General features: G+C 32.5%; 6 protein-coding genes and 3 non-coding genes across 9 annotated transcripts; 3 read left to right on the top strand and 6 right to left on the bottom strand.

Moving 5' to 3' along the window:
- Positions 1–91: 91 nt before the first annotated feature.
- Positions 92–3,781, top strand: LOC117157255 (adipose-secreted signaling protein). The gene is made up of 5 exons (XM_033335166.2): positions 92–307; positions 2,180–2,297; positions 2,414–2,551; positions 2,668–2,854; positions 2,926–3,781. The coding sequence occupies exons 1-5, from the start codon at positions 295–297 to the stop codon at positions 2,980–2,982; spliced, it is 513 nt and encodes a 170-aa protein (XP_033191057.1). The 5' UTR covers positions 92–294; the 3' UTR covers positions 2,983–3,781.
- LOC117157254 (uncharacterized) lies at positions 2,137–9,775 on the bottom strand. The gene is made up of 5 exons (XM_033335164.2): positions 9,336–9,775; positions 5,805–5,939; positions 5,398–5,675; positions 4,932–5,165; positions 2,137–4,643 (listed from the first exon to the last, which is right to left on the bottom strand). Exons 1-5 carry the CDS (start codon positions 9,406–9,408, stop codon positions 4,173–4,175), a joined length of 1,191 nt encoding a protein of 396 aa, XP_033191055.1. The 5' UTR covers positions 9,409–9,775; the 3' UTR covers positions 2,137–4,172.
- A 1,234-nt stretch (positions 9,776–11,009) lies between these two features.
- On the bottom strand, positions 11,010–13,694 carry LOC117157264 (RING finger protein 141). The gene is made up of 3 exons (XM_033335186.2): positions 13,301–13,694; positions 13,053–13,191; positions 11,010–12,944 (listed from the first exon to the last, which is right to left on the bottom strand). The coding sequence occupies exons 1-3, from the start codon at positions 13,429–13,431 to the stop codon at positions 12,903–12,905; spliced, it is 312 nt and encodes a 103-aa protein (XP_033191077.1). The 5' UTR covers positions 13,432–13,694; the 3' UTR covers positions 11,010–12,902.
- Positions 13,695–14,499: 805 nt separating this feature from the next.
- On the bottom strand, positions 14,500–18,413 carry LOC117157322 (uncharacterized). Its single transcript, XM_033335293.2, has 6 exons — positions 18,277–18,413; positions 17,394–18,174; positions 17,098–17,210; positions 15,565–15,789; positions 15,088–15,269; positions 14,500–15,008 (listed from the first exon to the last, which is right to left on the bottom strand). Exons 3-6 carry the CDS (start codon positions 17,204–17,206, stop codon positions 14,799–14,801), a joined length of 726 nt encoding a protein of 241 aa, XP_033191184.1. The 5' UTR covers positions 17,207–17,210; positions 17,394–18,174; positions 18,277–18,413; the 3' UTR covers positions 14,500–14,798.
- Positions 15,400–15,472, bottom strand: TRNAM-CAU (transfer RNA methionine (anticodon CAU)). The gene has a single exon. It is a non-coding gene; the product is annotated as a tRNA-Met (tRNA).
- On the top strand, positions 16,054–16,126 carry TRNAR-CCU (transfer RNA arginine (anticodon CCU)). The gene has a single exon. It is a non-coding gene; the product is annotated as a tRNA-Arg (tRNA).
- On the bottom strand, positions 16,608–16,679 carry TRNAH-GUG (transfer RNA histidin (anticodon GUG)). The gene has a single exon. It is a non-coding gene; the product is annotated as a tRNA-His (tRNA).
- A 6,056-nt stretch (positions 18,414–24,469) lies between the features above and the next one.
- Positions 24,470–26,209, top strand: LOC143303681 (uncharacterized). Its single transcript, XM_076625066.1, has 2 exons — positions 24,470–24,801; positions 25,450–26,209. Exon 2 carries the CDS (start codon positions 25,457–25,459, stop codon positions 26,177–26,179), a length of 723 nt encoding a protein of 240 aa, XP_076481181.1. The 5' UTR covers positions 24,470–24,801; positions 25,450–25,456; the 3' UTR covers positions 26,180–26,209.
- A 188-nt stretch (positions 26,210–26,397) lies between these two features.
- LOC117157371 (uncharacterized) lies at positions 26,398–27,033 on the bottom strand. Its single transcript, XM_033335388.2, has 3 exons — positions 26,969–27,033; positions 26,653–26,867; positions 26,398–26,561 (listed from the first exon to the last, which is right to left on the bottom strand). Exons 1-3 carry the CDS (start codon positions 27,031–27,033, stop codon positions 26,398–26,400), a joined length of 444 nt encoding a protein of 147 aa, XP_033191279.2.
- Positions 27,034–27,432: the final 399 nt, after the last annotated feature.

Here is a 27,432-nt window from a genome sequence, read left to right as displayed (position 1 = left end):
TATTGTTTATTTATTATTAACTCAACTTAGGATTTCCATTTCGTCAAAGATCTTCTCCGGTATATTCTGTTACGTTATTTAAAAAAAAAGTGGTAAAATTGAGAACAGGATTCTTTTAAATGACAGAAAACAGTGCTGCCATCAGTATCGAGGGTTCCAACTATTTGATGCGTTAAGACGTCTATGCTCATACATGCACCAACACATTAAAGAATAGCTTAGTCGTTGCATTACAGAATATTAAATTAGTTGTGTGTAGTATGAAAGTACAACTGCCACATTGCCTTATAAAACATGGGAGATAAAGGTAAAAAATTTTTACTTTGATACATAAGCATTTCTCCTTTGTACAGTCATTTTTATCACTATTAAGGTTCATCCTTTTATATTCTTTACAGTACGAATGTATACCATTGAAACTTGGCGAGAGTTAATTAATTAATCTTTTAAATAACCGAAATATCATTATGCTCATTACAGATTGAAATTTTCGTAGAATATCTTATGTTTCGATAGTTTGTTCAAAGCCGGTCAGTGGTTGGCGTATTAGGTTATGATACGTTCCTAATTGGGTCATTTGAAAGCGCGCCACTTCGAAAGTATGGTGTATCTAATATCGAAAGGACTTTATACTGTTAATGCATTCGAAACATTTCGATTTGTCTTTCTTTTTTTAGGCTTTCCCACTTTTATTTTCTATACTTGTCAAGGTTAATTCCTTTTATTATGTAACCTTATATAATTTACTACACCTTGGCCAACAGCTGATATCTAATCAACATTCGAGTTTTATCACTCCATAAATTGAAAAATTGATCTAACTGTTATAACGCGATAAATATTGTACATTATCGAATAAAAAGTAAATGTTCGTCACATCCACACTTCGCGATAGTGTAGACAGAGATGATGTCACCTGAGTATAACAGTATATGTAGATATGAATTAAATAATACTTATATTCATGTACTTCTAATACGATTTTTGTGGCTAATAAATAGCATATTATATTTTGTCTTGATATTGTGTACTATTGATAATATTAATTCGTTGAAATCAATGTATGTACATATTAAGGTTACTCATAACCTTATATTTTTTATACCTCGGAATTGTACGTCGCTAATATAAAATTTCATTTGTTACCTGTATTTCATATTTTATATACACAGTTTCACATAATATTTGATTTGTTGTATGTCTGTTTCTTTGAAATGTTTTAAATTCTATATCGGAAATTAATAATAATACATACATACATATATGCATCAGTATTAAATGATAAAGTTCAAACGAAAATTTACATCATGTAAACCATTATAAGGTGTCCAGCTGTTCACTCCAATACATTTTTTTAATTTTTTATTTTAGAAATTAATGAAGTTAGGCAAATGCAATTAAATGTTTTATTATTGAAGGTAGAAAAGTTATTGATTTCAGTTACTAATAATATTGTGATAACATTACAGGACAATAATGTTAAAACAAAATTCACATGGGGCCAAATTTTGTTCATTTAAGTTTTAATATATAAAATGCAGATTTATCTTAGTATTTTATAATGTATAATTTATTGAAAAATTTGTATTAAAGATTTATAATTTGCTATACAAAACTGTATATACAAATAGCTATAAGAAAATTTAAAATATGTTATTTTGTTCGAAAATGTCGACTAACATATTTCCCCTATTTATGTTTACGTAATTACCTACCTAATTGTCTAATTATATTATCATATTGTCTTATTAACAACAAACATGTTTTCATTCCAATAAATTTCTCGATCTCCGGCAGATCAATAATAAATAAGAGACCGGCTTTTATATACAAATATACGTAAAGGAATTCCATTTCAATATAATAGATCCTAATAATAGACTGTATATTATAAATAAATATAATTTTCTTAAATTGATACCGTATTATGTGTATTAATATTAGTATATAACGCCTAATATATTAACATTACGTTAATATTTGTTTACTACAAAATAAATATGTTCACATTTCATTGTATTAAAATAAAAAGAGATCTCACGCACAGAATCGTTTCACAATCGTTTTTCGGAAAAATAAACGATAACGAATTGAATTTACATAATTTACACAAGATATATAACAAATGCGTACATGTTATTCTTATTAAAACTTATTGTTTATTAAAACTTATGTTTAGAGCATCATGTGCACTTCAGTGGAGGAAGTAGCCTCGGGAAAGATAACAATATTATGGTACAACCGCAACGACATGGACAGATAGATGCTCATCTCGGATTTCTACAACTTTATCACAGGTTACATTTTCTTTTTATATACATGTATCCAAATTATATAATAAAAACTTAAATAACTAAATTCTATTTTGAAATTTTTTCAACATTATAATTTATTCTGTAACTACTTGTTCTAGATATCACGTAGAATTCTTGATACCTTGGAACTTGTGTACACATAAGGAACGGAAGAGTTCCGTACCGGCAATAGTTACCGGAACTCACAATCCTAATTGCCATATTGTAGACTTGATAAGTGAAAAGGAAAGCCTAAAGTAAATCATTATATAAGCATATTTAAGATTTTATGCTTTTGTAAACAAACTACCATTATTTCTTTTTATAACAAAGTCTCTAATTTTAATTATAATATGCTTTTTTTCTGCGACAGATTAAAAATAGAATTGCTAGCATATAAAGAAAAGATCTTAAAGGAAGAGGTGCAAATATTGTGCTGTAAGAGTGGAAGTCCACTGAAGATTCAACTGAACAGTCGTGTATTGGGACAAGACAAGGGCAGACCATTGTTAAGGAACGGGATACGCAGTGTCGGCGTGGAGCAATCGAACGAAGATGAGGTCTCCGAGTAGATCTCGTTGATAATGATATTATTGTTCGAATATCTAAGAGTCGAGTGTTTTTTTCACAGGTGCTGGGTACGAAATTGAGGGCATCTTTAAGCATGCAAAGCAAACAGAGTCTCTGAAGAAATTCCGAGCTCGATGCATACCAAGAAGCGCACGTATCCAGTCGAGGACGTATAATGTAACAGAGGATAAAACTTGATGCACGAGAACGTTCCTTATTTCGAAATTTAATCATGCAAAACGCAGGATTGCGTTGCAGCGAAATTCGTCGTTGCGGTCAATTATCAATGATCACTGTTTTAATCGTAAAAGAATCACATGTGCACGTCACGTTCAATCTCAAGCATAGCGCAAGCAATGTTTTATCTATCGAGATTAATTTAACTACACAGCCTGTTCCAAGCTGCACGATATAACTTTCGAAATATGCGATGTTCAGTAAAAAAAGAAAGAGCTTTTCTTTGAATTTATTGCATCTGGTCTGATTGTACAGGCCTATATCACAACCGCAAGAGTTCTTTCCCCTTCTGCATCGAGTATTATTATTGCGATAATCTCGATGCAAGAAATGAAGTGTTCCTTTAATCGGCCTTTTTTTTTGAAGGATCACATCGATATACATGTATGTGTAATTACGAATTACCGCTAAGTACCGCATTTGCCTACTGTTCCTTCTTAAACGAAAACGTATCACGCAATGCCTATATATATATATAAATCTATTACATCTTTTAATATCTATCGTCGATCTATCCGCAATAACAAAATTGTATTTTATTATCGTTTTACATTGAGCGTAGATTTTAAACGATAAGGATATATCACTAATCAAAAGCAAGTTTCGCAATGAATGATGATGCTGTTTTCTAATATCTTGCTAAGCTGACACGAATTATTAAAATGAACAATTCCAACGAACATTTTTTTTTTATTAACGATCATTCCATATTAAACCTTGTTTGTACCTTACACTCGACGATCAAAGTTATAGTTTATTCAAAATTAATTTGCTGTTCAAGATCAAGAAGAAATTTCTATCATTTAGGAACAACTCTTATAGTATATTAATTTCAGTAATCAACTGATTTTGAGGAAACTATAATTTCTTCACGTCTGTGGTATTCCTATATGCATTGTACTAATCGTATTAAAATCCAATACTTTTTACGTTCAGAAACGAGATTACTTAAGACATTCCCTACCATATGTGACATGTAATATTTCATTACTTTTAATATTTATTGTCGCAATTCCTCTCAATATTATTTTTTACAACAGCAGCGAATATGTTAAAGAATTCTAATTATCGTTAGCATCGGAAGTTTGACTGTTTCATGGGAATACCAGTTGGTCCGTCAACAAATTCGCAAATGTTGAAACCAAGTCTAGCCAAAGGATGACAGTTACTTCTAGGATTACCCCACTTGCCTCTAAAAGTCATCCAACTGGGTAAGATGTTATTGTCCTCTTTTAGAAGCAATTCTATCTTCTTCCATGTGGGCCAAGCGGTACCAAAACCACTCTCATCGTAGAGGCGAGGTAATCTGACAAATTTATGCTTCCCTGGCGCCGTCCAAAGTCCATGAGATCCTCTCGCGCTAAATAATATCGGATGAGAGCCACCAGCAGTGAAAACTCTTTCGGGAAATATAGGTTTTTGAAAGATGCCTTTTCGTGTTTCTTGGCTTTCGTAAACGAAGGTTCCACTTCGTAAATCGTATCGGTAAAACGCGCCTGCGTCATGGGCGGACACGTACATGGCTGAAGGATAATTCGCATCCTGAATTAAAAAAAAGTAAATGGTTTTATATGGGAAAATAAAAATATTGTATTGTATAAATATAATTAAACATAATCTCTAAAACATTCCGATCTATACTGAGATTTCATATGATCTTCTTCAATACGCACGAAAAATTTGATTAAAAAGGAAACAATAATTCAAAATGCGAAAAATATACGTATTTATCAATTTTTAGACTCATGTCATTTAAAAAAACATTTGAAAATGCTTTTCAGAACAAAATAAGAGTATTTGTTTTCATCGAATGAGCATGAGTTCACCTACCTTAAAATAAAGACTCATGTGTTCCCAATCGCCCACGTGGTTGCCATATTCCTTGAGTATTCCAAGGCATATCCCACCCACCGTGGGTATCGGCCAGCTACCAAAAAATCCAAGATCCAGAACGCAGACTGCCTTTCCCTCACTGAACGGATAGAACATCCAATAGGTCACGTGAAAGTGCAGCTTCCGGAACTTGTTTCCTTTTTTCTTCTTTTTTTCAAAATCACCATGTTTCTACAAACAATTCCATAAATATTTATTGGATCAACTAATCGACAGAATAATTTCCAAGAATCTCCTACACACTACCCTCAGAATATTTTCAAACGTCTTAATCTTTATTTTAAGAGCCACCATCTAGATTAAAGAACAGAAACTTTCTTTTTTTATGTCGTTCTTTTAACATCTCTACTTTTCTCTCTGTTATAGCTATTGCTGTGTAAGAATTCCTATTCAGTATATGTACCTCTAAACTCTGTTTCCCATCGCCCTTCCAAATCTTTCCTGGAAGATCGTTAGTGAGGATCATGGACGAGCCGAAATCGTCGATCTGCACGTTTCTCGATGCTATCAACGTCTCGTCCCCTTTTCTTCGCGACTTTCTTTCGTCTCTGACGGTCTTTAAGCTTATCACGTCCGCAGAAACGTCTGGTACAATGCAGTTCTTGATCACAGCGTAAACCGGTACTGTGCCCCCTGGTTTTCGGCCGTATAGGAACGACGATCGATTCCTCAACAGTACTTCTACCGACATAAAATCATTCCATAAAATAAATTTTCCATGCATTTTATAAAAATTCATTAAAATCGATTGTATCAGTTTTGGATCTCTTCGAATGTAATTTTAAGATTTTTTTGTCATTTGTCATTTACCTACGTCGACTCTAGTGCGAAGATAATCATCGTCGGATTGCATGTTATCCAAGAATTCAGGTACCCCAAGGGGTAAAAATAGTTCGCCAGGTGCAAGCCATACTAGAGGCGCCCAGTCTCGTACTAGTTCTTTTACTGCAATTTAATTTAATGAAAATAACATGAAATTATGATGAAAATAAGTTGTAACATAAATTTATCCGTTTTCTATATGCGTATGTGTAATATATGCATTACATATATTGTATAAAAACAAGATGAATTTATATTACAGCCCAATATTTTATAAAACTAAATAAATAAAAAGTTAGGAATTACTTTGATGATTATACTTAGATAATTCTTTTTTCACTATCTTTTTTATGTTGCAAACAAAAGTAATATTAATTTCCACAAATATAACATAAATTTACTGTACTATACTAAAATATCAGTGGCAGAACTATGATTGAAATTACAAAGATTGAAACTATATTATTACATACAGCTTGCGATATTCTAAACCTATAATAACAATAATTCTACCGTGGAGGTAAAATTATAAATTAAACACTATAAATGATGCCAAATAATACCTACAGGAAGTTGAACACGTATATAGGTGCGTGCTTATATAAAGTTGAAAGTAAAAGATAATGTATCGTCCCTATAAAACGATTTAAACGTACAATATAGTGGAAAATAAACGCGAAGGTACGGACATAATATTGTACCCGTACGTCAATGACGATTATTGATGCTAATGACGTTACCGATGATAACATAATATGTTTATTAGAAAGCCAGTTTGTTCGAGCTGCTAGCTTCAGTATGTGCCACATATATTTAGGTAGAAAAAAGGAAAAGCCTAGGGGGATTCTGCTTTCATTTCATTTTGAGTGAGAAGAATTGTGAATGTATGCATCTTCGTTCCACACATTCTCACATTTCAACCTTGATCAAACAGTTATGTACCATCGTTTAAAGCGGCGTATCGTATGAGTCGTTAAAGATCTCGAAACCTCCTTACAAGCTCGATCCAAGTTGTAATAATTCGCAGATCTTTATGAAAAATATTGTAAATTTTCTTTCGCAGAATCTCGCTACAAATTAGCAAACCTTTATGAAAAATTTCATAAATTATTTTCTCATAACCTTGTTACAAGTACGATAGAAGTCGTAATAATTCATTCGTATAATATAAATCGTTATGAAAAATTTCATCAATTTTTCCTTTCCATTTCATTTTCTTCTCCGATTAAACGTAAAATTTCATTCTGATGGAATCTTCAAATATTCGAATTCTATTGAAAAAAAAGAAATATTTTTTAAGATTGAAGAACAATGAGTAGCGCAAAGGGATTTTCATTTCATCATTACAGACAGGAAAAGCTTTCACCCTTGGCATCCACGTGTCGATTCATATCCTGACATCGAAATCATAATTATTATGTAGGACCGATACATGGCGTTGCCATATTTGGTGTTACGGCATGTTTCCCATTATACTTCCGCAATTAAAGAACAGGCGCCGTGAACGGGAACAAGTTTCTGTTTGTTTTTACTTTAATGCGGCGCTTACGTTGTCACTGGGATAATTATCCCGTTGTTTAGATTTGCCCAAGATAATTTAATTGCTATTTGTTTCGAATGACAATCGTTTCTTAGATTTTTTCACCATGATAAATATGTTGGACCTTTCTTATAACTAAACTGGAACCACAGCTTTAAAATTGTAAAGGATTGACAAAAATTTCATCAACAAAATTAGGTTGTCTTTTTTATCATTATATCGACCAGCGGATTTAATAGATGGTTGAATGGTAATCGTCAGTTTATGAGTTTTCATCACAACATATACATATGGTACTGTAGACAGTATCTAGCCAACAAATTAGCTCATAGAATTGTATTCTGATTGCTAGTATAACAAAATAAAAAAAAATTATTATGATGCTCCTAGAGATCCTTAAGGTTTATAGGAAAAATTAAATAGTTTCGAATAGTACATCATTTAATATATGTATGTACTCATGTGATTATTTCGAAATTGAAGTTTCAAAAATTTCAGGATCACCTCGGTTTACTAATACCACATAATAAACTACTCGAAGCCATTTAATTTTGTCTAATGAAATTTTCGTATATCTTCTACTGTTTTAGAACTATGGCTTCGTCCTGTTGCGGAAGATCCTATAGAATCTTGTTACGGTACTCCGGAGTAATTAACCATGATATACGCTAACAATTCATGTTTCTTGTTAATATCCATGTCCATACTAATATAGTACAAAGAAAGTAGAATCATTTTAGACAAGATCTTCCCGTTACATTCTACACACTCACGATCCTTAGGTAACACAAGATCGCCATAGATTACAAATATCTTTGAATCCTTAACATAGATTTACATGTCACGAGGAAGAGAGCCAATTTCACCATGGAAACGGACTTTCCTACAAAAAGAGGAGTAATACGGGGGCGCTAGGTAGCCGAGATGGAATTCGTTTAATTATTTTCTACGCATGCGTGTAATACAGGCGAAATCGAAGATTAATGGAAACTCGTTTTGGTCTGCTTGACAATCGTCAAACCGGTCCAGAGAAATGGGACAATCGATTTTCAACCTTGATCAGCGATTCAAAGCCATAAGTTTTATCCCCAGAAAATAGATCGATCGATCTCACAGGAGTACGATCATTGTAACATATATTAACAACACGTTCATGCTAAATACACACGTGATAATACGCGTGATCGTTTCGACGAGACAATTTCACCGTTAATCCAACAGTCGCAGCTTTGACTGGTTACCATGTAGACTGTGTCCCGATTCACCACGCTTTGGTGCTACTTTTACGAGCTTGCCGTCGCCTTTATAGTAAACATTTCTTCGATGGTAATTCGTGTAGTGACCGAGCATGAACTTCTTTGCATATGCCCGTTATAATTACATAATTGTAATCATATCGAAATAAATGACTTTACGAAATAAATAAGTTTCCAAACGGTGACTATCGTGATTCGAATAAGCAAATTAGTGTTTAAAATAATCCATTTTATGCACTTAAGTTATTGTACTACGGCCTTGTTACAATTTATCCTCATTACATTTCTTTGAGTCAAAATTGTAAAAAATGGAGAAGGTGAAGGACGAATAAAATGAATTCATGTTGTGTGTTTGCTAACTTCAATTTCTTTACTTATTGTTAGTCTTCTTTTGCTTGATTCTTCAGAATTACAAGTACAATATACCAATATGAATTTAAACAATTTAACTGGATCATATCAGAAACCTATACCGATTATCTATTCTGCGATCTCTTTAATTTTGTCAAAATCCAATCACCATAAACTTACGGCGTTTCACATGAATAATAAATACGTTATTTTAACTCCACCAACTGCACGTAAATATGTTTCTATTACATTTTACGAATCTTTCAGATATTTAATAAAGTTTAGACAAATTTAGAAGAGCTGATCTGTCTATCGTGAATCAAATGCAGAAAATAATTGACAATGACAATCGTTTAAACTTGAAGTTCTTACCTCGTTCTTCGTCGGTGGTTTCCGAAGTCACGATCATGTGAATGATACACAGAATCAACAGCAGACACTGCATCGTATTCGACTTGTTCACACATTTTGATAATCGAGTGCCGGAAAAGCCGCGAAACTCGAAACTTTTTAAGTGTTGCTCATCCTCGATGCGCTGTTTCCCGCCACCTTTATATCCCCACGTGCTACCGTTGCTGTGGATCTACCAGATATACCGTGTCACAGAAGAATTCTGAGGTTAACGATCGTCCTGCTACCAGCTACAGTGTTTCTCAGGTAACTGACCGGTTCTCTACGTTCCCCGTGCCGCTCACTGGACAAACATTATCGTCGCTCACGGCCATTGTGCACGCAGTTACGAGGATGCGGGGGGAGACCGTAAACGTAACGAGTTAACCCTTCTATCGAATTGAAAGTTTAAAATTACGGTCTCGCGCTTTTCTTTTTAACTACACTGACCTACGCGCATGTGTGTATTACGTATGTGAATACGGAGAAATTATATATATACAAAGAGAGTGCTTTTTATATAATAGATAACTTGATTTTTCTTGATCGCCATTTTTACTTATAGCGTCGCTATTACTTTTAGTTTAACGATAATGCAGTTCGAATGTTAATGATTCATTATCAATAAAATACGAATTTTTATGCATTTATAGGAAATTTGAAAGTACAAAGTTACCAATAACAGTAACATTCTGTTATCAATAATAGAATGCATATAATATGAAATAATATAAGTAATATAGTACTTTTTATAATATTTGGTAAGTAAAACAACCTTCGACACAGGTTCTATTTTTTAAATTATATTCTCAAAAATATAAATTTACACAGAAATCCGTAGTCCAACTATAAAGCATTCAACGTTATAATAATAAAGTTATATGAAAAACATGCCATATTATTGTAATATTTTATATTAAATAACATTATTAGTCTGATTAATTTTTTTATGAATCTTAATTGTATAAATGTGTATATATTTCTTATTATATAACTTTTCATAAATAATACTAATATCTTGTTAATTAGTTAATCGTTATATGATCATGCGATATTTTATTACGCAAGCAAATAATACATGTATATATGTGCGTATCTGTCTGTCAAAGATTGCTTACATTTTCAATGTATGAGAATTTACTGATAAAAGAAAGATTCGTTAGTAAAAATAGTTCATACTGTAGACTTTATAAAAACCATTGACATGAAATAAAAATAAAAAGAATAGAAAGTGGTCATAAATTACGACTGCGGTTGCGAAAGGGATACAAATCGGGCGAACAGGAAACCGCGGAAGCCATTTACGATTAGTGAAAAGAAAAGCGCTCTGCATGTAGCATAATCATAAGAATTACATTTGTAAATGCTATATTTCCGACGTTGTCGTTCATGTGTACAATACTTTTAATGTTTTTGTATATAATTTCGTATTTTCGCTAACTTTTTACATTTTACCCTTTTTTTGTCGAAGTAATGAAAGGTTTTATAAATATTTCAAATGATGCAAAATTACTGTAATAGTCTGTCAAAGTTCGTGATATTACTTTCATTTCTATGAAATGTACATTGCCAAGGATGATTATTATACATACAAAAATGACAAAACTGTCAATGTCTACATATTAATGCAAATGACAAGGTAGATGAGAATTAATGTTTTATAATACTTGCTTATTTATTTAAGAACTATATTTACTTTATTCATTCTTCACACAGAAACATATTCTACATTTTATATTTACATTATTCGTAACAAGCTTTATAAACACTTATTCATAAATTATACATAAGGTAATCACAATTTATATGTTTGAATATCACACTTTTCAAAGCTTTTTTGTTACTTAATTCTATAACTCTATAAAAACAGCTGATTAGATAAACAAAATTTCAACAATGTGAATGAAAAATTACGCGTGAAAGTTATTAATTTACGAAATATATGTAGTGATAATTTAGGAGCCTTTTATCACAAAGTGCTTATTGCTATCGCTTTAATCAAAAGTATTACATTGTAATGTCAAATACATGCAGTGTTATAAGAATAAAACAATAATTATATATTTATCATTTACGTAACCTTTTAAGAAAATTCACAATATGGCAGGAGAATCCACTTTTTATATGTATGTCATTAATTTTCATATTTAGAATTTATAACAGAGAAACATAAGAGGAACTGAAATTTGATTTACTAATTACTTTTATCAAATGGAATATTAAAAATAATAATTTTAATCAATTAAATAATGTATAACATTTCTTATGACAGTGTATAATAAACTGTATAATGGAGTGAATAATAAATTGTAAAATGGAGCTTGGAGAATATTTGTAGCTGCACTATACATAATATTAAGAATAGGGGTGTGCGGATACTTGAGTCTAAGTTCAGGTCAAGCACTGGTCAAATTAATTCGTATGGGATTGGGGTTCTTGGAGTTTATTATATTTAGATACTCGGACATACTTATGTGGTTACGAACTTTCAGAATCCCAATCCTACATCAAGGATCCAATCCAAATGTACTTTTGAATATTTGAACACCCCTAATTACGAGTATCACACACAGCACTTATTAACACTTTTACTGCCAGCTGGTCGATATGTTACCCCTTGGTGCTTATGCGAGAACCGTCACTGACTGGTATGTCGGCCATGCTTGTTTACGTTTAGACTCTCTCCTCCGAGTGCGATATTTTTCACATATATCAGGTATTTGAAGCTAGCAGTATGAGGGTTAATAAGTCTGAAGTTATGTTATAATTAATTAATATATCACCATTTAAAGTACCATTTGCTATATGCAAACAAAGTTTCAGAATTTGATATAATTCTTCTTCATTATAATTCCTTATATAATGAAAACAATGATAACAAAAACATATATTTTCATAGGATCATGAATTTTGCATTTTAAGAATAATGAGTTATACAATTTGTGTAAAAATTTCCTTACATTTCTATATAATATTATACATGATTTTATAAAACAGTGCTCCTATGTAAATTGCTTAGAAAGAGGAAGATGCATTTTATAAAATGCTCGTATTTAAAGCAAATTTTAAACTCAAAGGTAGATCATAAATATTTCATTTTTCATTAATCACTTCAGTTTCAAAATGCACTGTTTTAAACAATTGTAAATGATACTTCCATATATTTGTATATTTATTCTATATTGTGAAAATATACATATATAATTAAATTTGTCCAGCTGAATAAATCACAGCATAAGGCACAGCTGTATATGTACTATATCAAAAAGATAAGACATGCAACTGTACTATCGTATCTTTATCGTAAATACAAGGAAGCAGCAAAACTTTGATCTCATATGTAACATCTTCTGTTTTGTCTTTCTAAATTTGGATAATTACTTTATTCTCCAAGTAGAACAGTTTATCTTAGTAGATAATTGTATAGTTATTTGTAAAAAATTTAATTGCAATGTGAATTTGATGTTTAACAAACATATTTTTCAGTTTCAATAGAGTACAAAAAATATTGTACTGATCGAAACATGTTTCTTATTAAATCTGGCAGTCTTATGTAAATGGAGATCTGCAGAGTGGGCACAACGCTCGATGCTGTAAGATCAAGTGTGATTTAAATTCGTTAATTTAAATTTTGATGAAATTAAAAAGATCTGCGATCATGAAGTTTGTGCGTAATGCTGTATTGTTAATGTTACTTACCCCTTGAGCTTGATGTCTCCATTCATCAATGCAGTTCTTATGAAATTGATGTTTGCAAGGTAGGATGTATGTAGCTTTATTTATCAATGGTAATAGACATATTGAACATTCTTCAGAATCAAATAATCTATTGGGCCGTCTATTATCATTGAGAAAAAAGTTATTTGTTATTTAATTATGTAACACTTATTTACGTAGTTATACTTCTACTATACACTTATATTTAGATCATGTTTAAAAAAACTTACTCTGAATGATAATCGTACGCATGTTCATAGTATTGCTGCGCAGTTCTTGGCTTATTAGTTCCAAACATAAAATAGAGAACCGTAGCTACGGTAACTCCGATGAGTATAGTTACGAAACCTGCATGCGGCATCTTTCTGGTATTGACAGTTCAACTAACAACAATCAACAAATTCGACGAACTAACTTTGAATATCCCATTCGCTCAAACTTATGAAACTAATGTTGATCTACAGCTTTCAGCAAGAATACGTAAAAAGTACGACGAAACCCGTGAAATCCCCGCGGCATAAACAATGAAAAGATCGAAACGTTGCCTACTTCGACGGTATCGATTCTTCGTTTGGACGTCTGGACAGAACAAAACACTATTATAACTTTACATCGCGGTCATATAAACAGACCTCGACACTCGCTAGGGAAAACCATCCCAAAATTGAATCGTGAAAAATAAACATGGAAGATAACAAAGTTCTCGTTCTTGCGAGACAGATAGAGATGAGTAAAGAGTCTCTATCTCTATTTGAAACATTTACACCATATCACACATGCGCAGAACGCGAACTTCCTTGTCTTCCATCTTAACTTTCATGACTCAATTTTCGAACGGTTTCTTCTATGCTTTCGGTTAGAGTGATAAGCCTGCTTATATGATCGTGATCGTGGTTTGTACATAAGAGCAAACAGGCTGGCTAACAGAAGTTTTGCCAACTTACATATCAAACATAATCGTTAAAAATAATATATATTGTAAATCTCAACTTTGATTAAAATTACTATTAATATATGCCTGATATGAAAATAAGTGTATTGAAATTATGACAGTGTGTGATATTAAATTATTAATAACGATGCAATTATATTTATCTTATGAGTTGTTATTTAGTGTCTTTTACTGAAGACGACTGGGGACATTTGACATATATATGTCAAATTTTCGATAATATCGTCATATAATATAGTAAGTACTCATAAATTTAGTAAGTATAATATAGTAAGTTATCATTTACTTTCATTTTATTTTTGTAATGGATAGATTTTCATTTTTCAACAGTTATAAAATGATACATTTATTGCTATTTACATTAATATTCCTAAAAATGACTAAAAGAAATGACGAAACAATATTAGGTCTTTTTCACTTTGAAAGATACTCGTAAAAAGAGTCGTCAATATAATTTTGTGTTAATGCTTTGCATTCAAATTTAAAAATTTCTCTCAACAATTGTTAAATTAAAACAATACATTGCCTCATTTGAATAAATTTATGAGGAGTGAAATCTTTTCACCTGCATGTTTTAAACTGCATGTTTTAACATGCATTGATTAGTCGTAAATAAAACTAATGGCATTAATAAAATTTAAACCTTCATAACACAACAGATCTAAACAAGTAATATCACTCCTTGAGAATGATGCGTTCGCCAAAGTAACCCTCCCAAGTTATTTCTTTGATTATGAGAAATTACATCTTTATCGTCCTCTTATTAATGGCATATTTCAAATCTGGTAATCTAAAGTTGCTGTAGAATGAGGGGGTGATAATGTAACAGGTGTCATAGAAGAAACTGTACGATTCATAGATTGTAGTGGTGGTGCTTGCTGTTTTATTAACATGTGCCGCAGACATTGTGCTTCCTCTCGAAGCGTTATCACTTGTGCCCTCAAAATTGCATTTTCATGCTCCAAAATAGTTGCGCGTAATGCAATCTACAATAACATTTTAACAATTTGATACATTATAAATATTTTCTTGTTCTTGTAGCAATATAACTCAACTTTTACTCACGTTATCTTCTCGTATTTTTCGGGCGTCACGAGATTTTTTCGCAGCTTGATTATTACGTTTACGTCTTTCGTAATATTTCTCGTCCTTCTGATCATCTGGAATGGGTTTCTTTTCGCTTCTGGGCCGTCTGTGTACGCTTGCAATGTTATTCGCCCCCAAAAAGTGACGATTTATCATAGTACCTGTTTTACCGACAGATTAAATGTTTCATTAATCATTGCACTTCATACTTACATATTTATGAAACACTATAAATGTAAAATTATGCATCAATGTTTAATCAATAATACTTAGCGAAAAATACAAAAGTTTTGCCCCGGGTGAGGATCGAACTCACGACCTTAAGATTATGAGACTTACGCGCTGCCTACTGCGCTACCGAGGCACTTAGTAACACAATTGAATAATAATAAATAATAACTCTCAATTTGTACAAGCATTTTCCTTACTAAGTAATTGAGACAAATATTCACTTACTTGTATTGCTATTTGAAAATGCTGGGGGCACACTTATGGTTTGTATTAAAGGTTGCATAGTAGTTACGAAGGGTGGTTGAAGCAAAGATCCTGGAAGTGAAAACGTTGTTGACAACGGTGAAGGTGTTCGGCCGATTACAGTATCCGGTGTATTCGAACTTTCTAAAATGTCGATATTTCTAAAGTTGTAGTCTTTGGAATTGTATGGTTCGTATCTGCACAGATCTACAAAATTAATATAATTTTATTATAATTTCCTATATTATATTTTTAATAATAAGGAGAAGATATTGCAAACTAGCTTCTAGTTTTATTTTGAGAAATGTATCTAGCAATAAAATTTCGCAGTACTTATTTATGAATCTCAATTTATCTAATTTAATTATTTTGGAAGATATTGCTGGTATAGTAATGAAATAATTAATGTGTATAAAATTTGTTACATAGTGACAAGAATATATATGGTTTTTAAAAAACGAAGTAACAACCGCCCCTGTGGCCTAATGGATAAGGCATCGGTCTCCTAAACCGGGGATTGTGGGTTCGAGTCCCACCAGGGGTAATGTGAAAACAATTCATTTTTTGTTTCCAATTCTTATAATCTATAATTTCTTTTCTATTTCTTTTTGTCCTTATTTAGTACTGCATTTAAAAAATCAACACAGCTATGTAATTCAATGAAATTAGTAAAAATTCAACGTCACTCTAAAAGGGATGAATTAAAAATAAAGAAATTGTGTCTTATTTCATTTTAAAAATACAACTTTAACAACATACAGTAAACTTACGTGTATGATTGATTTTAACATATTGTATGTTTTCACAAAATCCTTGTCGATTCACTGTGAGTACTATATTATAATTAACTTTCCTAAATATTTCTGCCCAGACTGATTTTACCTTTTTCACTTACCCCTCTAATTATTCCTACGATATTAATAACATAATAACAAGGGTATTCTATCATTTTAAATGTGAAAGAAGTAAAAGAAGTAAAAATTGCAAAAAAAACCTCTACCGTGACAATGTGTCAAATAGCACATTGCCGTGACCAGGATTCGAACCTGGGTTACTACGGCCACAACGTAGGGTCCTAACCACTAGACGATCACGGCTACTTGAGGTGTTGTAAACCGTTCGGAAATCGCCTAAATTCAAACATCATGCTGATCAACATATTCATCTATCAATGAACTGGTTCGCTTGCTCTTTAACTAAACAAAATGCCAAATTACAAAACTGAAAAAGACGTAATAAACACAAAATGAAATTATATATGTCAATTTAAACAATAAATAAATGTAATAATGTACAAATACAAATAAATATATTAGTAACAGAGATACAGTACAGTTCATTGTTACTATGCTCTTATTGTATAAAAAATAAAAAATTTAAGTGCTTATAAATAGAAATTAAACGCTTTTATCAAAAAGAAAATTGTATTTTATGATTATGAAGAAAATTGATATCGAAATAAGAAGATGCAGATTTCTGATTAATCAATAAAGAATCCAAAATCCATAAAAGTACCTGAAGTTGGCGCGAACAGGCTATAGCTTCTCAAGAAATGCAACGCAGAAACCGCGCCTGACACTGCGCTTCCGCTACAAATTGTCCTTGCATGCGCGTGAGAGCTCATTCCTCTAAAACAGATAGAAACTATAAACACCAATGAAACCACGTGCAGCACTTTCAAAGGCGGTCAAATTATTTTCATTCCAAATGAATCAAATAAATCACCGATATTTCTATTTGATAAAAATTCTTCGAAGCATCCTATCAACTTCTATGAAACCATTCCTAATCTTGAATTAATTGAAACTTACAATTTATCGCGTTCATCAGACGTTCTTCACTTATCATCCACAAATGTTAAATTTACAACCTCTTCTTGATCTCTTCAATCTGTATAATTTCGATTAATTGTAAAATAAAACTCAGTTTCTTTTCTTTTGATGTTGCCACGTTTCACAAAATTAGTTGTTCCCGTATTCACTGACCATAAATTCAATAATAATTTAGAAATATTGAGAAATATTAGTTATATGTTTAGAGACGCCATTAAGTGATTAAAAGGAATTTCGACTTCTTCGCGACGTAACTTCTTTCTCCTCATAACTTTCCGTCAGGTCTGTTGATGTTCCTTATCACGTGCTTCGTTACCGCATACCTTCTCACAGAAAGGATCCGCAATTCGTCGCCATCAGGGATGGTTCCGCCTCTCTGTACATGCGCAACGTAGAAGCTAGCTACTGTTCCGCCCCTGAATCGTTAGGGGTGAGTACCTGGCTGGTATTTTAAGTGGTCAAGCAAGGCAAAAACGTAACCCTGGGTGGCCAATCCCCGGGTATGGGGCCCGCAAGCGATAATCGCTCAACCTTACGCACGTATCACGACCCTAATCTCTAGATCTATTGTTATAATAGGTCGCTGGGCTCTTCGTATCTTGCATGATTGAATGATGGAGATTAGCATCGGCATCGCGTTGAAAGTTGTTACTGACGGACGTTACTGTTTATGAAACACGCATTTACGCTCTTTTTCTTTTGGCCATATCGTTGCTTCACTTCTGCGTGCCTCGAATTAATGTTGAAGCCACAATTTTTTCTGTAAATATAATGTCACTAATAATTATTGCATAGCTTCTGGTATAAACCATTGCAAAGTAAAATAAACTTAAATTTTCAATTTTTAAACATTATTAAATACCTTAGATTTTACTAGTATTATCTGTAGGAAATACACTTTTAAAAATCTATATTTCGTATATGCAGTTAAAACTGCTCTTTCTGACGCTACTTTAAAACCGACAATTCTATTCAGTCTGTTTGCTGGAAAGGAATTACCTTGGTACCTACAAGAAATACAAAAGTCTCGTTATGTCGATAAGGACTCGGGAGCACCTTTGTTATTCTTTGCCTGTTATTTTTTATCTCTACATATTGGATATTTCAACGTAGTAAATCTCCTTCAAGTGTCGAAAAACCATAAACATGCAGACAGAAATATAAATATAAACATAGACAGAGACACTAATTATGTTTATACTAGACAATATGTTTATACAATATTTTTAATGATATAATATATTACCTTTATATTATATTAATAGAGTTCCTCGTATTATTCCTAATTCGTATTTTATTCACTGTTTGGCCGATCTATTTGGCAGAGGCTCTCATATTTTCAGAAAGCTTAAGTGTCACTTTTGGCAAATTATTTTATGGCATTTATCTTCATCTGTCTATGCTTACATACATATGTACATATAGACATACAAGAACATTGGCAGGCTATGTTAATCTAGCAGACAAGAACCACCTACCTACGCGTTTCTAATGTCTCTGGGACAATCGGCAGCTGACACTTTCATGTTACCTACGAATGTTTAATGCGTTGGTAATTATTATGAAGTAAATTACACGACCGTGTAGGCAATATCGAATGGGGGAACTGCAACATTGATGAGGCTGACTCGTGCCTTAAAATTGTTTCTATTCGACCTCATCAATGTTGCAATCCACGCCGTCCGTACGACATGGATGGCAATTAATGGTCAAAAGATCGATTGCTTTTCGCGGGAGTTAGCCGTACTGCAATAGAACAACCAGGTCCTTTGACCTTCGCGTGTCTGTAGCTGTGTATTGCGAAGTATAATCGGCACAGAACGATCAGAAAATATGAATAATATTAGTAATTCGATCAGTAAATACTTTCCAATTGTTCAATTAACTGCCGTACGCTGTATAACACTAAACACGCTTTTCAATTTGCAACGCGAGAATCTTAAGAAATATTAATATAAAAATATCTAAAAGTTTAAAAATATAGATGTAGTCAAATGATCGAAAATTTCACATCAATGTTTACGTATAGCTTTTCTCAACGCTTAAAAGAAGTAATTGTTCTGTTTGAAAAAGATATTTGTATATGCGTAAAGAAAATAATTTCAAGAATTATTCAACTAGTGCTTCAAATAGTGCTTAATTTCTTCCTGCTAAATTAAATAATATTCTTAAGCAGTTAAAAAATTCTGCTTTCAACGAATTCGCTATATTTGTGATATCCTTAACTTTGTCTATGTTCGCAGCATTAAATCTTCTTCCTTTCTTTAACACAAGTTGTGCACTAATAGCGGTAAATGTAATTGCACGAAAGAAAATTGGAGGTGCGACGGTGATTTACGGAATAGCGTGTCGTTTTCGTACGCGAAAAAAGGGGATGAGCAGCATGGATTATATTGCCTGTTCAAATTTAACTCGGGGACGGGGGCGCACCGCGGGTTAAATAACGCCATTTGTTATCGTAATATCTAATTTAGCGTTGAAGGGTGATGCGCCAACAGCCATGTGGTCGTGATCTCACGAGGCCACGGTACAGGTGTCTTAGGAACAACAGTTTAGCTTCCATAAGTTCGCCAGGTGTACCTGTAAGAAACAAAATGATTCATTCCCAGACCTGCTTTTAAACATGAACTATACTCCCTGGCAATTTTTGCAATACTTATTCTACATTTACATATTTTTTAAGTTAAGAAAAGATATCCTTATCATTGGGATCTTCTTCAATAAATGTAGATGTCATTTTAAAGTATACCTTCTATCATCCAAACGAATATATTTTTTAGATTGTTGAAGAAATTGGATTGAGGTTTACTTAAGTATCAAAAACTACTGCCGATAAATATTTTAGACATACTACTCCTACTAATTTTTACAATATGTATATTTTACCAATATATACCTCCATGATAATTTTTTCATTCTGGTTAAGAGATCACATAAGGAATCTTAAAAAGAATACTCCTATTAGTATTAAAATAAATGTAATTTTGAATTTTGCTTAAGATGCTTAAGATTACTTGAGATTACTTAAGATTACTTAAAATATTTAGAAGAAGTACTGATTGTTAATTGATAAAAAATTAGTCTCCTTGGAAGTTTTCAATTTCCTTTTCAAAATTCAATTTTTTACTTCTACATATGCAAAGAAAATGGACAACTTAGTAATATAATGATATAATATACATATAATGGTAATCATTCCTTTATAATGATACCAATGAAAGCCAAACCTGCCAATCGATCTGATCAAGTCTGACGTTTTCACAGAGAAGCAAAAATAATCAACGAGACCTGTCCTTACATTACGAACCGCGTTCTCGTCGCTCTGTCGGCCGCTCGTTATCATTATGCGGCTGGATTCGCGATAGCGAACGCCCCCGCGGCTCTTGCTCGCTTGGTCTCTGCTCGTGCGAACCCAAACACCTGCCCGCGACCAACGAGTAACGTGACATCACGTCATGTGACCTCCTAAGCCCCGGATGCGCCCCGAAACCCCTTAGATCCCAATGACACCGCGCGACCTCCGACTAATCTGCGTAATCGCAGTCCTGGAAAACGACGGATTACACACTCCGACCATATCTTCGTGCCGCCATCGCACTTTCCTCATCGTACCCTCTGTCCTTTTTAATCCTATTTTTAAAGTAACCAGAGTTCCCCTTTGGTTCCTTTAAACATATTTGTTTTATAAGCGGAAGCAATTATTTTAAAGATTGGCCTATTGTGGTATCAAAATTTCTGCTTAATTCTTTTAGGTATACTTTTGTTATACCTAATGATTAGTCTGGTTTGTCATGGTTTTAAACTTAAGATATTACAAAGATATGGTATAGTAGTTATTAATATTATAAACAGTTACCGATTCATTGTAGATATTGTTGCAGGTATTTTGACCTATTTACTTGTTTCCTTTAGTGATCATGTTTGGTAACAATCTTAATTCTGTTAATCTGTTTTGAAAAATATAATTGTAGTATCACTTTATAGAATAAACCTCTCTTAAATGAAATTACTTACTTTAAAAATGAAATAATACAATACCTAAGTATTTTACATAATCAACATTTTTACCTTCACATTTTATCTAATCTATCAGTTGGAACTCAATTATGCCAATATAAGACAAAATCTAGCAGATCCTAAGTCTCCAAGTTCTTCAAAGCTTAAGGCATGAACGATTCATTTGAAGAAGCTTCAACAAGTATTTTTCATCGTTCCACGAGTAAAATGTTTGTTCTCCTTGTTCGTAAGTGATGAATACGAAGGAAGATCACGCATGATTCCATGTATCGTACACCTAGAAGCGACATCATGGCGAAAGGGTCGCGTGTCTAGCCATTAATTTCATCCACCGTTTACCATCTTCGCGTAGGAAGCACGGATTGCTCTTTCACCCTTGCACGAAGTCACGTATTCGTGACGCCCATTGTTTCACAACCGAAGCAAAGTTATCTCATCAAGTCGTCACGAGGACGCCCCTCCTCTTTGGCAAAAGACGTGATTAAACTTTTCTTACTTCGCTCGGTTTGCCTATTTACCACTGACTTCCGACTACGTTCTGCGTTCCTTCTACGTGTTTCGTGTCAGGTGTGTACTGATTAGCAGATTTCCGTTTTCGTTACTTCGTTTACGCTTCCCTTATGCGGGAAGTATCGCCTGCGATGAAAGATTAACGTACCAGCTTTTGCTTTTCTTCCTTTGGGTTACCTGACTTTTTTCAAGCAACCTGCATCGTTTCATTTTTAGTCCCATGAAGTAACTTTTAAATTCGCGTGATTTCTAGATTTATATTTGAGCCGTTCACAACTCAACATATGCAATTTTTTAATTAAAATTGAATTGAATGAAAATTCTCAAGTTTGGTGCCATAGCATTGATGCTTATTATATATATATATATAATTTCATCAATTTTCTCTATTTTTGTTTTATGGAATGAACTCATTTGGCAAATAAGTGGTTTATCTGATCCTTGGAGAATTCAGAATGAATATGTGTTAACAAATTAATGTGCTCACTCCACACGTTTCTAAAAATCGCAATATTTTGAAAAGTAAATTTTAATAAATAATTTAATAAAGCACATCATGTAAAAATAATGGATACAAGATAAAAGTTATACAATTTTATATAAAAATTCTATATACTGAATGGTTCTCCTCTAGTCTACCATTGTCCGATTCTTACAGTTTTCCAGATTCTTTCGTTCGTAGATTCTTTGCCCTAGTTCCTTCATTGAATGAGTTAACGTAAATGCTTCTTGTTCCATTAAGAAATACTAGAAAATATAATAAGAGATACCGTAATTCTTCCATAACCAGAACTTAATCATTTAGACTTAGGGTTTGGTCCCGTGAGGTATGGAAGGAGTATACAGCCCTTCGTTTCCCAGGCTGTTGGCAAATTGTGGCTTACCGCGCTGGCACGGTTCTTATCCGCACTCGTCCAGGTAATTCTTAGCCAGTAAGCTCGTCGTTATCAGATACGAAACAACCATCAATAGTTTTGCGAAATTCTAAAAGAAACAACGGAAAAATTCAGATGTAATCGTACTCTGACTACGATTCTTGGTACATTTCTTTTTAAGCGTTCTTTCTTAAATGTTTATTTATAGATTCTATTTATAGAAATTCTATTTATAGAAATTCTGTTCATAAAGATTCTATTTAATAATTCTGTAATGATTTTCTCTTGGAATAAAATTATTTTTACATAAAGAAAGATATTATTAAGATTGAATACTTAACGAAAATTGTTTTTCTAAATTCTTAATCAATGAAAAGTTTGCTACCGTATAACTATTCTTATTCTTTTACAATACAAATACAAGATAGATGTGAAAAGGTAGATTTAAATATGAAAGAGGAAAACTACGCTGTAGAAAGTCAACTTGCATAACGAAAATGGAAGAGAGCAATATATAATTTCATTATACATTACATTATTGAAATAAAAGCATGTTGTTTCCGTGTACGAACCGACATTGCTTCTTATTAATATTTTACTCATACGGTTCTCCCTCCAGCGATCAAATGCTCCTCCTATTTTTTCCTCTTCAGACCAACACACCGCCCACTTACCATATAGCATGTTCATGTACTGTTATTTCAATTGCAAATCGATACTGACGCATGGAAAACACAGTTACAGAGGTAACTCCAGGCAAGATGGATTTCATATGTCTTGGAAAATGGAATGATCTGGCCTTTTATTTAATTATATTGCTGGACTTTATGCTTTACAATACTAATATATAATAATAACTATCATTATTATTATTTAAATATTAACAAATCCTATGGTATACTGTTCTTTCACACGATGATCTACAATGGTTAAAAATATGGTAATTACGTAGTAAATATAAATGGTGAATGCTAGAAATAAAATTCTTATTGGAAAAATAGTGTTATTTTTTACATTATTATCATAAATAAATATTCTGAGTTCTATTGAAATTCTACCGAATTTGTTTATTAAAAGAAATATCTGAACATTCGTAATTTATTCTAAATGTATTGTTACCGTATACGGCATCCTTCAAGATAATTCACTTCGATGACATCTCGATAAACGATAATCTTCAAATTCACACGCTCGATACAAATACGTGTTGCTTTTTCTAAATTTTATATGCTTTCTTACTGGATCATTTACTTTGAATATGGAGAATTCAAGATCAGGAACATTATCAGACGCAGAGGCAAACAGAATGTTAAATGAAATCCTTGATGAAGACAGGGAAGAGAATTTAGACGATGACGACGAAGATGACGATGAAGGCGATGAATCAGAGTGTACAGCAGCTTGCGCAGGAGATCCTGCTGTTAAAAAGGTCTAATATATACTAATATATATAAGAAAATGATCTTTTAAAAAATTCAATAAAATGTTTCCTTTTTTAAGTCCATCATCTTCTTGAAATCAACTTTGGTAATTACAATTTTTCAAAGTTCTTTAATCTTCAACTTTGTCATAACATATTCAAACTAAATAATAAACTATAATATCCTCATCTTCCTGAAACCATCCTTCGTCAATTGCAACTTCACAAAACCTTCTTCATTCTCAACTTTCTATTACAATATTTAACATAAGTAATAGGCCATGAAATATAAAACATCAGATTCAATCTTAATCAGAACAGCAGTCTTAACGTCATTCATCGTCATACAATTTCTTTCTTTTTGCAGAGACTCTGCGAGTGTATGCGCATCGCAGAAAACTCTTCGAGGTTCTCCTTGCGCGTGATGGAGGCGATGAGGTTGTTGCAGCGCAGAGAAGACCGTCTGCTACCGACATCCACCGCAGAGGATATCGTCGACTATATTCAAGTAACTTATCACGACGATGGTGACCTTTACGCTCAGGTGCGAACCACGCTGAAACAGGTCTGTTCCCAAGGGTTAGTTCTACGTCAAACAGAGCGAAACAGCCGGTGTAGGCGAAAATTGTGTCTCGCGTGAGACACGATCGCGTTTCAAGGCAACTGCAAAACCGTTTATCTCGCTCGTAGACCGTGCATCTATCGACCAGTTTCGTTTACAGTTCAACTGTTAACTGTAACGCTTCCATCGGTTCGTTTCACTTGATGAACAATCAAATCTTTTCCTGTAAATGAAATTTAGGAGATTTCGGAAGGATCTATTAGTGACTGGGACTTCTAAGACCGTTATGGAAAATAAAGAAAGTGCAATTATTTGTTTTTCTATAAAACTATACAAACTATAGTGCTATAGTTGTAAAAAACTATGATTATGTTTCATAGAAAATTGTATTTTCTATTAAAAAATAAAATATATTACGTTTATTATTGAAATTAATAACAAAATAGTTCATTTTCTATTAACAGTTTTTATCTATTTTATATTCTCTCATTATATATATTACTAATGTTAAGTAAATAGTTACAGGATTTTAAAAAATATTAAGAGAGCGACAATGAATTTCCAAATAATTACTCTTATGACGTAGTACAGAATAGCATTCTTTTTTCGCCTCAAAAGTTAAGATAACTTATCGATAAATTTCTATCCTAGATTCGTTATGGAATTGTTAGAAAACGAGTATCATTTAATCGGACCAAATGCGATCTCAATGAACCAAGCCACTTGCACGAAAGGTCGAAGGGATTGCGCGTTATCTTCGCCAGTTAAGACACCGAAACTTCGCAGGAAACGCGATGATAATGGTGACGATTGCGACTGTAAAACGACAACTGACGAAGAACTAGAACCTACGAGCAAAAGTCGAAGAGTATGGATCAATAAATCAAAAAGGAATACTCGAAGGCAACACGAAAAACATGAAGAGAATGTTGCAGCTAGAGAAGTACCAGAATGCTCTTGTAATATGACTGACGAAGACGTAGGAGAAGATGAATGTGTATGCGAAGATCAAGTGCAAAGAAACGCTAGATATAATAATAATACAAGAGTGCAAGAAAGAGAAGATGTGCAAGAAAATGATCACAAAAGAATAAATGAAGAAAGACAAACGAGACCAGTTCAGGATTTCTCGATAGAGTCCTCAAGAAGAAGAAATGTTCAGGGAAGGAATAGAACGATGGAAATTGTTGATAGAACAACGATAGGAAACAATAGATCAAACAAAGCATTATCAGATAACGTGGACAATTTTTACAGTAAATTACAAGGAAAGATTTTGTCTTCTGGGGACAAAAAGCGAGAAAGAGAACTAAAAGCGTGGATTAAACGTTGTCAAGAAGAATGTAAACGACAAGAGAATCGACGAAACAGAAATAATTAAATTTTTCGTTGAGCTCGTGACTCTGCTAAACGTGACTTTGATTTAAATTATTAATAAATAACTACTCCAAATGGAGTGCTCTTTTGAATGATAAAAAATTATTTTTGAATGGAATATTTTTCATCAAATGTGTAATAAAATTTTATCAAATGTGTAATAAATAGACTTTCGTACCTTTTATTCCGTTTTTACTTGCTTTTTTTTTGTATCATTATATATTACCTTTTTATTAGTTTATACGTATTATTTTTATTTTTCGTTGAAAATAGTGTCAAACATGGGGAAAGTTGTAGAAATCTTCCGGTACGATCGATGGGGATTAAATAACCAGAATGCACCGCGAAAGAAAGTGCTTCACTTACATAAGATCTTAATCTGTTATCTAAAATGCCAAATATCACAAGTATAGAGATTTTATATCACTTACATTAGTAAATTACATCGAAAAAATATAATTCATATTAAACTTATACCTGTATTTGAGTTTCTGCGCGAATGGATGTTTCTCTTTCTTGCGTTTCTTCTTCGAAATCTATTACATGCATTATTACGTTGTTTTCGAACGCTATCGGTGTACGCGATCTTCCTTAAATATTTATACACCAAATCGGAAACCGTTGATTTCTGATCATGGCGTCGTAGAGGATTTTGCTCCCTATTTCTATTATTTTTGTTCCGAGATGCCAATCTATTCATAGTTATGCATTATTCGAGAAAATTAAGGAAGAGAAGTGCGAATTTAAAAGATTTAAACGTTACAGAATCATCCACTACACTAATTTCTTTTACCTGACTTCCTTAGTTTCTTCCTTTCTTGTTATTTTATATCGATAACCTCTGTTTTCTAATGTCATTTTAGTTATTTTATAACATTAGATTCATTAAATAGGGAAAGAATTTAAAAGGGTATATTTGTGCCATTACATACCATTATTTAATTTAACATCATTTTTTTAAAAGGAGAATTACGTATTTCGTTCGTTAGACATGATGCATATATATATGTATAAACGAATTCGTCTGCTATGTCAATTCATAAACATGTGGTCAAATGCAAAATTTATTTATAATTTTTACCAATAGATGATACAAATATTTTCTATTACATATTGACTTTCCTATACATAGTTTGTGCTTTTATACGTAGTATTACTAGAGAATAGTATCAAGTAGAGATTAAATCTATCAGTATTAACTAAATACAAGATTAAGTCCTGTATTGAGTTAATATTTATAGTAGTTTTTGATAAATG

The sequence above is a fragment of the Bombus vancouverensis genome, chromosome 15, assembly GCF_051014615.1.
Source record: "Bombus vancouverensis nearcticus chromosome 15, iyBomVanc1_principal, whole genome shotgun sequence".
Lineage (NCBI taxonomy): Eukaryota > Metazoa > Arthropoda > Insecta > Hymenoptera > Apidae > Bombus > Bombus vancouverensis.
Note: the sequence above shows the minus strand (reverse complement) of the source record. Positions and strands in the feature narration are given on the sequence as shown.

Coding starts and splice junctions, on each gene's coding strand:
- LOC117157255 (XM_033335166.2), top strand. Junction 2,552..2,667: donor AGTGAAAAGGAAAGCCTAAA/GTAAATCATTAT, acceptor TTTCTGCGACAG/ATTAAAAATAGAATTGCTAG. Junction 2,855..2,925: donor AGCAATCGAACGAAGATGAG/GTCTCCGAGTAG, acceptor TTTTTTTCACAG/GTGCTGGGTACGAAATTGAG.
- LOC117157254 (XM_033335164.2), bottom strand. CDS start 9,408: ATGCAGTGTCTGCTGTTGATTCTGTGTATCATTCACATGATCGTGACT. Junction 5,940..9,335: donor AACCACCGACGAAGAACGAG/GTAAGAACTTCA, acceptor ATTAAATTGCAG/TAAAAGAACTAGTACGAGAC. Junction 4,644..4,931: donor ACATGAGTCTTTATTTTAAG/GTAGGTGAACTC, acceptor TTTTTAATTCAG/GATGCGAATTATCCTTCAGC.
- LOC117157264 (XM_033335186.2), bottom strand. CDS start 13,431: ATGCCGCATGCAGGTTTCGTAACTATACTCATCGGAGTTACCGTAGCT. Junction 13,192..13,300: donor GCGTACGATTATCATTCAGA/GTAAGTTTTTTT, acceptor CAATGATAATAG/ACGGCCCAATAGATTATTTG. Junction 12,945..13,052: donor GGAGACATCAAGCTCAAGGG/GTAAGTAACATT, acceptor TTGATCTTACAG/CATCGAGCGTTGTGCCCACT.
- LOC117157322 (XM_033335293.2), bottom strand. CDS start 17,206: ATGAGCTCTCACGCGCATGCAAGGACAATTTGTAGCGGAAGCGCAGTG. Junction 15,790..17,097: donor CCTGTTCGCGCCAACTTCAG/GTACTTTTATGG, acceptor TTAATTTTGTAG/ATCTGTGCAGATACGAACCA. Junction 15,009..15,087: donor GAAAAATACGAGAAGATAAC/GTGAGTAAAAGT, acceptor ATGTTATTGTAG/ATTGCATTACGCGCAACTAT.
- LOC143303681 (XM_076625066.1), top strand. CDS start 25,457: ATGGAATTGTTAGAAAACGAGTATCATTTAATCGGACCAAATGCGATC.
- LOC117157371 (XM_033335388.2), bottom strand. CDS start 27,033: ATGACATTAGAAAACAGAGGTTATCGATATAAAATAACAAGAAAGGAA. Junction 26,868..26,968: donor GAAGAAACTAAGGAAGTCAG/GTAAAAGAAATT, acceptor AACTATGAATAG/ATTGGCATCTCGGAACAAAA. Junction 26,562..26,652: donor GCGCAGAAACTCAAATACAG/GTATAAGTTTAA, acceptor TTGGCATTTTAG/ATAACAGATTAAGATCTTAT.